Raw genomic sequence first — 12969 nt, forward strand, 5'->3', positions numbered from 1 at the left:
TCCAAGGTGATCTCACCTATCTGTCGCCATGCCATCAAGTCTCAAGTCTAGGTCCAGCCTGGATCTTACAGTGGCATTAGCCCTCGGTATAGCTACCCACAGAGTGTCTCTATCTGGACATCCCACAGACATCTAAGCCCCATCATGCAACCCCCAACTCCTAGGCCATTGTCTCCTGTGCCAATCCCGTAGTCATGTTCTGTCTCTTAGCCCAAAGCTAAGTATCTAGGAGCTACTGCTGATTCTTCACAGTGATGAATGGCTTTGAATTCCTTCTTCTCCAGTCTCTTTCCATGCCTTCTGTGTAGACCAGGGCCTCACCATCCATTCCTTTCTACACTCCTCCCACTCTACTCTTTTCAAAGGTTGGAACAATAAAATATGAACCTGTTACGTCTGTAGTTACTGGCCTGTAGCTCCTCATCAGTCAGATCCAGAAAGAACACAGATGCATCAGTAGTGTGCAGACACTTCACAGTTCAATCCCAGTCAACATCAGTTCTCACTCTTGCCTGGCCCACAAAACCTGCCATCCACTCTCCAGCTATAGCTGGTCCCTTCATACTCTGGCTTTGAACTTAGTGCTCCCACGTGCTGGAATGATTTTCTACAGCCCCTGTCTAGAGAAATCTAAGCTCTAGCAAGCTCTGCTTTATTAAGCCCTCCTCTTCCATGTGTCAGTCTCTTTGTTGAGGCCACCTGCTTATTTAGAACTCTGTACTATAAGTTTACTTTGTCTCTGAATCCTCATTGCTGAGCTCCAGATATTCCCATTGTGAGTGCCCATCAGATACACACACAAATATATCTCTTCCATTTGCTATATGGGACTCTAGGATTCTTTCTCCTACCCCAAAACTTGTAACTTAGTTATAAGATTTTCCTATATGGATAACAATTGCTTCTGTTGTCTAGGAGTTTGTCAGTGGGCCTCTGCTACAGAAATTTGTTCCCACAGATAGTCTGGACAGGTTGGGGGGAGTAGGGTTCAAATCCCTAGCCAGGAACATCTTTGTTTCCATCCAGTTCTTGCCCTGATTTTCATACTGAAAGAGAGAGCCTGGGCAGAGAAAAGCCCAGCAGCACATTACCTGTGGGTCTGGATGTCGGCTAATGATGATGGGAACTGGGCCAGGTTCACAGTGGCTCAGGATTGTGTAGACTTCATTGAGGGTCATGCAGTGCACTGGAGAATCATTGATTTCTACAATCTCATCACCACACCTGCAAAAAACACCCACAGGAGCCTCAAAGTAAAACTAACAGTGTAACAGAAAGAGGGCCACCTCTCAGTAACCCACTCCTTGCCAGGCTGTTCATAACATCTCAGTGAGTAGACTTTCTTTACTATTTGACCAAAGCTCAGAACATGGCAGAAGAAAGCAGCCATCTACTCCTTTCACTGTAGACCATAAAATGGCCAGTGTTTCCCACCCGGAGCCACCCAACATAGACAGAAAGTCACCTGTCATTTCCCTCTCCTTCTCCCATTGACCTGGTCAACATTGAGGATGTGGTTTGCCCCCTCTAGCCCATTATCTAGGATGTAGCTCATCACATTATGGGCCTCAGTGTCCTCAGAAGTAGAGTGGCTAGCAGGAAGGACTGGGCAGGGTGTGCTAGAGGTAAAGAAATGACAGAGGAGGGTACAGCAGAGGTTCTTGCAAAGGGGATCAAGTACAGCAGCCAAGGGAGCTTATGTTAGTTCCAAGATAGGGCGCCAGCTACTGTCAGCTGCTGTGGTTTGGATGGGCAGCCTTCGAAGGCCCTGAGAAGTGCCGAAAACTTTAGGAGCTGGGGCCCAGGGAGAGCCCTTCTGGTTACTGGGGATGTGCCTTTGCAGGGGGCAGTGTGACTCTGCCCTCTCTTTTCAGAGTTCCAGACTGGAGGTGAACACTAGAAAAGATAGTATTGGATTAGATTGTTGATAAAAATGACCCCAGCTAGTTTTATGTCAACTTGGCACAGGCTAAAATCATCTGAGAGCCTCATTGAAAAAATGCCTCCAGAATATCAGACTGTAGGCAAGCCTGAAGAGCATTTTCTGAATGGTTGAGATGGGGAAGGTCCCACCCATTGTGGGTAGGGCCATCCCTAGGCTGGAGGTCTTGGGTTCTATAAGAAAGCAGGCTAGTCAAGCCATGAGAAACAAGCCAGTAAGCAGCACCCCTCCATGGCCTCTGCATCAGCTCCTGCCTCCAGGTTCCTGCCCTGCTTGAGTTCCTATCCTGACTTGCTTCAGTGATGTGGAAGCATAAGCAGAATAAATCCTTTCCTCCTCAAGTTACTTCTGGTCATGGTGTTTCATCGCAACAATAGAAACCCCAACTGAGACGTGAACAACCCCTTCCCCCCTCACAGATGGAGAAACTGAGGCACGGAAGATGAAATAACTTTCCTATTGCAACCCATATTGGAGACAGACACTTTTCTGTAAAGGGCCAACAGTAAATGCTTTATGATTTGCAGGACATGCTATCTGTGTCACAAAGGCTCAACTCTTCCCTTGTGGGAGACAGCTGCAGCCACGGTCAGCAAACAAAGAGCAGGTGTGTGGCTTTGTTCAAATGAAACTTCACTGGGAACTGGTGAAGGGCAGTCGTTTTCAGGGTATCAGAAAGGTCAGAATGAGTCTCCTAATTCTGCATCCCCTGCTGTGGTGCCTTACTTCCTTCCGTGTTTCTGCTAAGCTGACCCCCTTATCTTGCCAAGATGATTCACATTCTCTGAATGTAATGCAGCACGGAACAGTCCCCACCCCACTGTGGGCCTCTGGGAGAGGGCAGAAGAGATCAAGCAATCACCCCAACTCTGCAGCTGGGTCCTCCAACCCTGCAGCTGGGGGCCCTGAGCCTGAACCCAGATCTCCCAGCCCTGCAACTGGGCCCCTATCCTGCAGCTGTGTCCCAAGCACAGTAGCAGTAGTTCTCCTGCAGAGGGCAGCACAGATCTGTTTCCAGCTTGAACTTATCTCCAGACACCACCTGAAGTGGCCTTGCCTTCCTACGCTGCAATCACAAGGGAATAAATTAAAAACGGGGCAAAACCTTCCTGCTTAGCAAAAGTGTGTCCTTGTGAAAGATGCATTTGTACCACTGGCAGATATTAGAATGGTTGTGGAAGTATTGTAAAAGGCTAAACTGAGCTAACGACCTCTACCCAATCAGACTGCTTACTGAAGGCAGACATTCTTTGTAGAGAGGGGTGGCTGCAGTATCTATCCGAAATTATTTTTGCTTCTCTTGGCAAGGACATGCATGCACACAGCTGGTTTACTTAAAACACCTGGGTTTGCACAAAGAGCTCACAGGTAAACCTCACGGAGACGGTCATCTGTGACACCATAGATTCTGTGTCAGTCGAGTCTGAGTTAAAGTTAGCTTCTTCCCTGTCTTCTGTGGCACTCTGACCTTCTCAGAGGCCATGCTCCTTAAACTGCAACACGCACACACATTTCTGGGTACTTGGTAACACTGGACTTAGTCGGCAGCTCTGGTGTGGGGCTGCTGAGATTTTGTATCCCGCCCTCTTTCCTTATGCCCGGGTGATTGACGTGGCCACTGAGTCAAGCCTGAATCATTCACCATTTCTCCTGAGGTCAACCTCAGCTCCCCCTAAAGGATGTTTTCTCTGCTCTACGACGGGGGTCTATTCAGAAAGAGAAAGGAGGACCCACCGCAACCGTCCATCCAGATGCGCCACAGATCCCGGTGACAGTGTGTGGACGAAGATGCCCGAGATGCACTGGAAGTAGGGGATGCTGCACAAGCCAATCCCCAGGCCAACACCAGCCTCTGCAAGGCAGAATGGGGGAGGGGGTGTGAGCTTTCCTGGGGGTGAGGGCAGGAGCCTATTAGATGTCTCTGACACCTGGTGTCCTGGGCTAGGCAAGTGTCACAGTCATGACACTCCTCCCACCCCTGTGTGTGGAGCGTCACTGTGCACAGGGGCCATTTAGGGACCAAGTGATGGCCAACGCAGGCAGTGATAAGGGTGTGTAGTATGGTCAAGTGGAGAAACACTAGGAAATGAGAGAGGGGAGGCTGTCAGAAGGAGGAAAGAGGAAGTGGGTAGAAGGGAGGAGACAGTGATGAGTATTATGCAGGAAGCAAATGGGAAATGTGCTGGAAAGTGGCAGGATGCCCCTTCAGGCCTCATTTGACAAGTAGTACAAACTAGGACAATTAGTACAAATGACTACATTTGGTGTAAACCATGGATGACAAGGAAGAGCCAGGATGAGGAGATGGGGCAGAGCATTGGGTAGCACAACCAGCCTAGGCAGAGGCTGGAGGCTGGGAGGAGTGTGCCTTGTTGTTGTAGGTCCAGAAAGGCCAGCGTGGCCAGAACACCATCAGGCATGGGGAGAGTGGGATGAGGTGACACAGAGCAGGGATCAAGGGCCAGACTTAATAGGTCTCGTGTGCACAAGTGTACAGATACAAACAACTGTTGAACTCAGAAGAAATGCTGTGGGGCAGTTGGGAATGAGGAAGTGGCATAATGTAACTACCGTCTTTATGAACACACCTGTCTCTATATGGAGAAATAACTATGGATGGTCAAGAATGGAAGCACAAAGGCCATTGGGAAGGTCCAGTGGGTAAAGAGGGTGGCAGAGGGAGAAACAGAAGTACATACAATATATTCCAAAGGGATGAAATAAAAGGATTGGATCAACAAAAATATCTCAAAGGCCATCTTGAATTGAACAACCATGCTATCAAACAGGAAAGTCTAGGCAGGACCAGACCTGTGAAGTTCTGTCCCACAGGCACCCATGATGCTCTTGAAGGTGATTGGGAAGATGTGAGGAGAAGAGGGTTGCGTGGGGAGCCTGAGTCCAGACAAACAGAAGTGATGTTAGGGCTGTGGGGACCTCCAGCATGGAAGGGGAGACAGAGGGTTTGCTAGATTGGAAAGGCCCTGGAAACAAAAATTGGCAGCTAAGAAGGACCAATTGGGGGTCCATGCAATAGGAAAGAGAAAGAGCCTCCTTCGGCTTTTCTTTAGGCACACATAGCTTACTAAAGACTCTGCATCTTCACATTTCGATGCTGGGAGACCAACAGCTGCATGAGAGATGGATATTGTGGGTCATCGTTATCAAGGTAAAAAAGGTAGGCTGTGACATGCACTGTGCAGAGGTCAGAGTCAATCCTGGCATCCAGGTTTCCTAAGCAGAGCTAGGCTCTTTGGCCTCATGGGTAGCTGTCATGCATAGATCCTTGAGATTTCCAAAACAATGCCTAAATGATCTGCAGGGCAGAGGCTAAGACTCCGATATTTAAAGTGAGTCGGCACTGTTTCTAGTGTATGCTGTCAGCAGGAGCACCACATTAAGGCCATGCCTCACCCACACACCATGCCAGGCCTGCTCCATGGACTTCAGCACAGGAGCCCTACTGGCAATGGCCACTGAGTATTTGCACTTGAAGGCTCAACAAGCTCATGGTCCAATAGAGGGCCTAAGATGTACATCAGGCAAGGGATCCATTGCATCCCCCGGCCCCCAACGCCACACACGTTGCTCCACACACATCCCTTCCTCTGGTTTCCCAGCCTCTGCCTGAGAGACTCCTTTCTTCCTCCGTCTTTCCATCCTCCCCCTCCTCCATTTGCCTGCCTTGCACCAGCCATGCTGGCCTTCCCTTCATTCCCAGAACACTTGCTGGTCACTGTGCTTGGAGCCCAGCTCTGCCCCTGACAGTGTCCCTTGTCCTTCCAGTCTCAGCTCAGCTACACTTTGGCAGAGCTAGCCTCCAGAGCCTTCTGAACTAGCCATCCACCTGGGGTCACAGAGGGAGTGGCTGTGGATCCCTGAATGTCAGCTTGATTTAAAACCAAACAAACAAAATGTCTGTTCTCTTACAGAAACAAGAAAATGGGCCCAGAGAGGGTCAGTGAGCTGCTTCTCTCTCTCTCTCTCTCTCTCTCTCTCTCTCTCTCTCTCTCTCTCTCTCTCTCTCTCTTTCCCACCCCGTGTGTGTGTGTGTGTGTGTGTGTGTGTGTGTGTGTGTGTGTGTGTGTAGTTCCCTGGTATGTGCTTACTAACTGTCTCATCAAAAGACATTGTCTGGGTTTGGACGGCACAAATTAAGCTAGAAACAGGATGTGTGGCAGTGAGATGTGGCTCAGCTAGTGACGGTCACTAACCTTAAGCCTCAAGAACTGAGTTCAATTGTCAGAACCCACGTGGTAGAAAGAGAGACTCTCAGCCCCCACTGGTTGTCTTCTGTGTGGCATGCGCATAAGCAAGAGAAAAGGAAGAGGGGTAGAGAAGGGAGGGAAGGAAAGAGGGTGAGCCCTGATTTCAGGCCCAGCTGGACAGACAGAACATGTGCTAGTCAGCCTCTTCTGTGCTGCTTGCCTAGGACGGCAATGGGCAAAGGCTGGCACAACGCTCCCACCTTTCTTCAGAGACACCTCCACCATGACTCTGTAGTTGGGCTTGGCAGTGCTGGCAGGGGAGGCTGGGCTCTCCAAGGAGAAGGGGCTGCTGTCCTGGGCAGCGCACGTGCTGGAGCTCAGGGAGCGGCACAGAGGAGGTGACACGTGGCTGCTGAGTGGCGGGGATGCGGTCAGGCGGGTCCTCACTGTCAGGGTCAGCAGCCCCTTCTTGGCTTGCTGGAAAAGAGCGACAGCATTTGGAGCAATTCTCAGACAGGTGACAAAAGAGAAGGCCGGAAACAATGACCGATGTCCCCCAAGGAAATGCAGGTGTGTGTGCATGTGTAGTGTACAAACATGTGACTAGTTACACAGGACACATTCGTACACATACACCCAGAGCACCCATGTTATATGACATGTGACATGGGTGCTTACCCCAGGCAGACTCTTAAACTAACTGGATGGAGATGCAAAATGGCTTTAGTGATGTCTTAAAAACTCAAAACATGCTGGGCATGGTGGCACACACCTTTAATCCCAGCACCGGGTAGGCAGAGGCAGGAGGATCTCTGAGTTCAAGGCCAATCTGTTCTATAGATCGAGTTCCAAGACAGTCTGAGCTACTCAGAGAAACCCTGTCTCTATCACTCCTCCAAAAAAACAAAAACAAACCCTAGGGGGTTGGGGGATTTAGCCCAGTGGTAGAGTGCTTGCCTAGCAAGTGCAAGGCCCTGGGTTCGGTCCTCAGCTCCGAATTAAAAAAAAAAAAAAAAAAAACTCAAACCTCAAAACATATGATAAACTATTATTGTAAATACATGGAGTGTTTTGAGACAGTTTTGTAAGTCTTTAGTAGTTTGAATGTTCTGATTCTACTAACATTTGTGGAAGAATTTCCTTAATGTGCCCAAAGGTTAGGCCCCTGCAAAGGACCAATTTTTAATTGTGTGGGTGTGGAGGAAGCAGGTGACACCAGGTTTGGCTTCATTGCCTGAAGGCCCTAGACCATGGACAGAGGCTGAAAAGTCACCTTGAACTTCTGCAAAGCCTCCTGGTGTGTTAGGCCAGCCATTGATTCACCATTGAGTTCCAGAATTTCATCGCCTGTTGAGAGATAGAAAAACAGTAGCTACAAGCTTTATTCAGGCTTTTAGAATATACTCGGGGCCTCGTGCCCCAACCCTATCTGTGCCTTCCAAGGCTAGCCCGTGGCCTTTGGGGTTCACCACGCTTGAGCAGTGCCTGGGCTACCAATCACTTGGCTGCCACTCAGAATTAACAGTGTTTCTAGCAGCTTGATATAACTGTTCCTTTTCAGCTCAGCTACGGTTTATCCAATGTGTCTATATGTTAGAAACTGAGGCTGCTGAGCAACGCAGAATGGTGGGTCTCTGCAACCAAAGGGACCGATGAAAGCTCAACCCTGGTCACCAGAAGACTCCAAGGGACTGAGAACACACACAGTAAAAGTATTTAAAACTACTCCAGGCATGCAATCTCGATACTCATGAAGCACAGGCCACAGGATCACCAGAAGTTGGAGGCCATCCTGGGCTACTTATTGAGCCCAAGGTTAGCCAGGGCTACAAAACAAACAGAATCAAAACATAATTAAATGTGTGCTGGGAAAGGGATAGGCAAAAGTCAAAACTTCAGAATGCCCATTCTTAATTCCACAGCGGCTGGCTCTAAGTGATTACAATATCTGTCCCCAAAGGCCAAATGAGCCAGTTCTGGGCCTGTCTGTTGTGTCCTCTTTTGGCCATATCTGGTGAACATTGATGAGCCTAGGTTGTGCCAAATCTATTTTACACAATCATTTTTGGGAAGGAGAAGAAAAACAAATCATTAGCAGCTTTGACCTGTATAGCAAGCCTGTCATAACCAGCATATTCCCCCAGAGTCAGTTTGAGAAAGCCACTTTTGAAAACAATTTGGCCAATTATTTGAGGCTCGAGCCAGGAACTGACTGGCTGGAATTCCCTGTTTTTATTGTTGTTATTAACTAAGGGAGACAAATCCTCTGCCCCCCTCAAAAAAATCAAAGGTTTCCAAAAAAGTACAAAAGTAGCAAAACCCCAAAGCACACACCCTGGATCTGGCCCACCTCCCTTCTCTGGCTCCTCTTCTCTTCCTCATCTTGACTCGACTGTTCCTCTAGACCCGCTCTTGGTCCCTTTCCCTCCTCTTCCTCCTCTTCTTCCTCTACATCTTTCTTGTTCTTTAATTCACCTAGTCACCTCTTTCCCCACACCTCCCGTTTCTGTGGCCTGCCAGGCAGCTCCATCTAGTGCTCACAGGCGCATCGCCCTCCTGCAGTTAACTTCCTCAGCCATTTCCTCTTTTCCTCCTTGGCCTCCTCTTCCTTTCCTCCAGTGGACAGGAAACTGGAAACCTTCACGAGTCCCCATTATTCATGTACTGCCTCTTCCCAGGCTTTGTCCATTCTTATTGACTCAAGTCCTCTGGAAGGGTTCCTGTTCCAGACAGCCTTAAGAACAGGCCTCCCGTGCCAGGCTCCCGTGCCAGGCTCCCATGCCATCTCCTCTGCTTCCTGCCAGCCCACTGCATCCTATACACCGCTTCCTGACTCACCCAAGACCTCTCTATCCAGTGTCTCACCAAGGATAAATGCAAAGCCTCCCACTACCCAATGCTGCATAGTGCTTGGGTTGGCAGTGTTTTCTGTAAATATTTAAGTCTTTCCAAGTCATACCATTTCTGTTATGATGACTCAACACAGGGCTAGAACATCAAGGCAGCTATGGCCTCATATGAAAGAACATGGCTGAAATTTCAACCCTATCATAATTTGCACATATCACAAAAAAAACAAGATAGAATGCTTTTTAAATTACATTTTATTAGTTTTGGGAGGAATTGTTTGAGGGTTTTGTTTTGTTTGTTTTTGTTTTCTGAAAAAGGGTGTCTATGTGTAGCCCTGGCTGTCCTGGAACTTGCTCTGTAGTCAGCCTGGCCTCAAACTCTCAGAAATCCACCTGCCTCTGCCTCCCAAGTTTAAAGGCATTTGCCACAACCACCCAACAGTACATTTTTTAAATGTACTTTTTAAAAATTAATTGATTGAGGACTGATGATTGATTGATTGATTGACTGATTGATATGTATAGGTGTTTTGCTTGCATGTATATTGGTGCACCACATGTGTGCCTGATACCTTCAGAGGCCAGAAGAGGGCATCAGATCCCTTGGAACTGGAGTTACAGATGGTTGTGAGCCACTGTGTGGGTGCTGGGAATCAAACTCCAGTGTTCTGGAAGATCAGCCAGTGCTCCGAATCACAGAGCCATCTCTCCAGCTCCCAACAGAACTGTTTCAATCATTCAGATAGGTAGAAACCTTCCTTTGTTGTGATATAAGCCTGACCTCTGGGACTATAGTGTCCTCACTGTCCCCTAGATAATTCAGGATGCCACAGTGAGTGGACTTCCAGCCTGGCTTACAGACATTGCTCTGACATTGCCCCTTTCTTCTCAACCCTCCCCTCCCCTCCCCCTCCCCTCCCCCTCCCCTCCTCTCCCCTCCTCTCCCCTCTCCCCTCTCCCCTCTCCTCCCTTCCCCTCTTCTCTTCTCTCCTCTCCTCTTCTCTTCAATACTTGTCCTTGAAACTTGCCCCCTGACTGAAATCCAGAGATCTCTTTGGACCAAGCTGGTTGCCCAGTAACCCGAGCACAGACTTGAGGTGAGGTGGAGTCCCCTGCTCTGACAGCTGTGTCCCCAGGCCTCTGCTCACTCTGAAGGAGCTTCTGTCCACTGAATATACAAAGAGAACTGAGAGGAAGGGGCTGGAAAAAGAAGGAAGGCACAGGGGAAGGCCAGTGGGGAAGCCAATAACAGTTCAAAAGAGGGGTTCTGTCTGGTTTTCTGTGGATAAAGCCCCCCCCAAAAGATGCCTCTTTGATGAAGAGGCTACAGAATGGCTGGCTGTTTAGAACTATCTCACTATAGAGAGTATGGATGTTGCAGATCATTACTTTAGGCTATCTTTGGTTGCCTTGATAGTCATGTATCACTCACCACCTTCATACCTGACCTACCATCTTTCAGACTACTGAGTGAAATCTTTTCCAATGTATGAACTCAGCAGATCACTACCACCTACCAACTTAAAAGCTAGGAATGCTGTCATATGTCCTCTATAACCTAAAGCAGAATTTACCCATTTCACCATAACCCACCTGCCTGGTCTTCCCACTACTCCATGTGAAGAGGCCTTGATTTCTGACTTCCTTTCATTCTGTGACCAGAAAAGACTTCACAGGACCCCTTTTACAAACTGCTGTGACGATCTAGATATATGTTCCTAAGCATAGTCACTCATATATGGCTCAGACTAAACTTCATCTTATTCCCACTGGTGTAAGAACTGTGGTTTGTGCCAATGTACTCTGTATTTCTAGAGCCCAGAGCAGCAGTTCTCAACTGTGGCTTACAACCACTTGGGGATTCAAATGGACTCTTTCACCAAGGTCACTTAAGACCATCAGAAAACACAGATATTTACATTACAATTCATAACAGTAGCAAGATTACAGTTATGAAGTAGCCACAAAAATAATTTTATGGTTGGGGTCACCACAACATGAGGAACTGTATTAGAGGGTCACAGCATTAGGAAGGTTGAGAACCGCTGGCTTAGAGCTTCCTGGGACTCTGAGAATTGTACCCACTCATCTGTCAGAAGTGCTGGACCTGGTGTCCCACAGTTTCATGTGGAGCATGGCAGGGAAGATGAAGGAGAGGGGGTATCAGTGAATCCCAGAAACTGAACAGGAACACTGGAAATGAAGGAATAGAGTCAACCAAGAACAACAAAGGCTTCATCCAAGGCTAACAGAATAACCAGGGGTAGCTGTTGCTGCCAGGGAAAGATAATCTGGTCATCACTTGATGGTGCCCTTGAGGGGAGAAGTTTCCCCCTAGAGAAGTACACCACCCTCCGTACCGCCACCACCACCACCACCACCACCACCACCACCACCACCACCAAAGTATCCTCTGAAAGCCCAAGACATACTTTAAACTTTCAGCATCTTCTGTGTCCTGGCAGCTCTGGATTGTGCTTTTGCCCTCTCAACCACACCCTGAGGGATGGAAACCTACCTTCTTGTAGCCGTCCATCAGCAGCAGCTGCACCCCCTGCAAAGATGCTCTTCACATAAATCCCAATGGGGCCGTAAATGCTGTCCTTTCCCCCAACAATGCTGAAGCCCAGGCCCTGGGGAAAGAAGAGAGGGCTAGATATAGAATATTCCAGCTGTTTCTTGGACTGATATTTTCCTAAGGACCTGACTAAATCCTGAAGAAAGGAATCAGGGAGGAGACAAAGTCCCCATAGTCCCAGGGATTAATCTCAGAGATTAACCAAGTAAAGCCAGGAAAGCAGTTTATGAGCAGTTTGGGCTAGGAGTATCGGAGGTTGGCCCACAAAGCTGACAGACAGAGGTTGGGTAGAGACTAGTACCTCATTTTCTCCACTTGACTATTTTCATTCAATCACCTCCTCCTCCTGAACCTCAAACATTGTTGTAAGAAATATATTGTAAAATAAGGTTACATAATACACAGGCTGTACTTGAAAAAAAATACAATACCCAGAAACATCGAGGAGACATTAATGGCATTAGTAGTAACCATGTATGCTACGGAAAGCCTCCTTTCTGTTACCAGAGGCCCCTTGTTGCCCTCCATTCTGTGTCTATCCTATCCCATGCCTAAAGACACAAGTCACCTGCTCTTCTGATAGGTGCTGTCCTCCCTGTAATTATTTCTAGGTCGCTCTCAGGAGCCAACCATCACATCCTAGGGATTTGTTGGTGGCACCAGGAGAAGCTGGGGCTCAGCAGACAGCCTCAGCTGTGGGAACAGCCACAAGGCAGTCAAGGTAAGTCCGAGGCAGAACTGCCCCATGCAAGGTAAGAATGATGTCTACAGCAAGAAGCGAGGGAAGAGGCGGTCTGGCTTCCCCTGCAGACTTGCCAGGAGACTAAAGGGACAATCTGAACTGGCTTAGGGAGCAGCAAAGGGAACATCTACAGCTCCATTCACTATGTTGAAGACGGAGGATCTCTGTAATTCCCAGATAAACTGAGTTCGGCCTCAGGGAACTCCCCTTTCGACTGTGAGCTACTAGAAGCTGGTGAGTCTCATTTTACAGTGACCAGCTTTAGACAAGTGCTCAAGACACAAATGGTGTGGAATCATGCAGGTCTTTTGGTTCAACTCGGAAGCATCTAAGTGGGCCTGGGAGCTCGGCTCCTACACAAGACCTTTAAGTGATGGTTGCCACTGGTGACTGCATCACTATTCATCAGTTGTTCATCTCAGACTCACAGTCCTAGAGCCCACATGGAAACAAAAGTATCAGTGGTGAGAGAGCACCCAGTGTCTCTTGTGTTCACCTCAAAACATGCTGCTACCTTCTTCCTGGAGCTTTGTATTGGGTACCTTTTTGGCCACTGTGACCAAATGTCCGGCTTGTTAGTCAGAAAGTGGGACTGTCCAGAGAGCACTGCCCACGATTCTCCCCTTGGCTTGAGGGGCCTCTTTTGTATT

The 12969-nt window shown here is 48.4% G+C and overlaps 1 protein-coding gene across 3 annotated transcripts in view; it reads right to left on the bottom strand.

Annotated features, from left to right (window-relative positions):
- Il16 (interleukin 16) overlaps positions 1-12969 on the bottom strand; it is a 94570-nt gene that overhangs the window by 23234 nt on the left and 58367 nt on the right. For all 3 annotated transcript variants that reach the window (XM_036193510.1, XM_036193503.1, XM_036193519.1), the window contains 5 exons: positions 11518-11632; positions 7424-7497; positions 6411-6627; positions 3677-3794; positions 1092-1224 (listed from right to left, as the gene is read on the bottom strand). In XM_036193510.1, the coding sequence (XP_036049403.1) occupies positions 1092-1224; positions 3677-3794; positions 6411-6627; positions 7424-7497; positions 11518-11632 (657 nt within the window). The remainder of the gene's footprint in view (positions 1-1091; positions 1225-3676; positions 3795-6410; positions 6628-7423; positions 7498-11517; positions 11633-12969) is intronic.

Source organism: Onychomys torridus, chromosome 1 (assembly GCF_903995425.1).
Source record: "Onychomys torridus chromosome 1, mOncTor1.1, whole genome shotgun sequence".
NCBI lineage: Eukaryota > Metazoa > Chordata > Mammalia > Rodentia > Cricetidae > Onychomys > Onychomys torridus.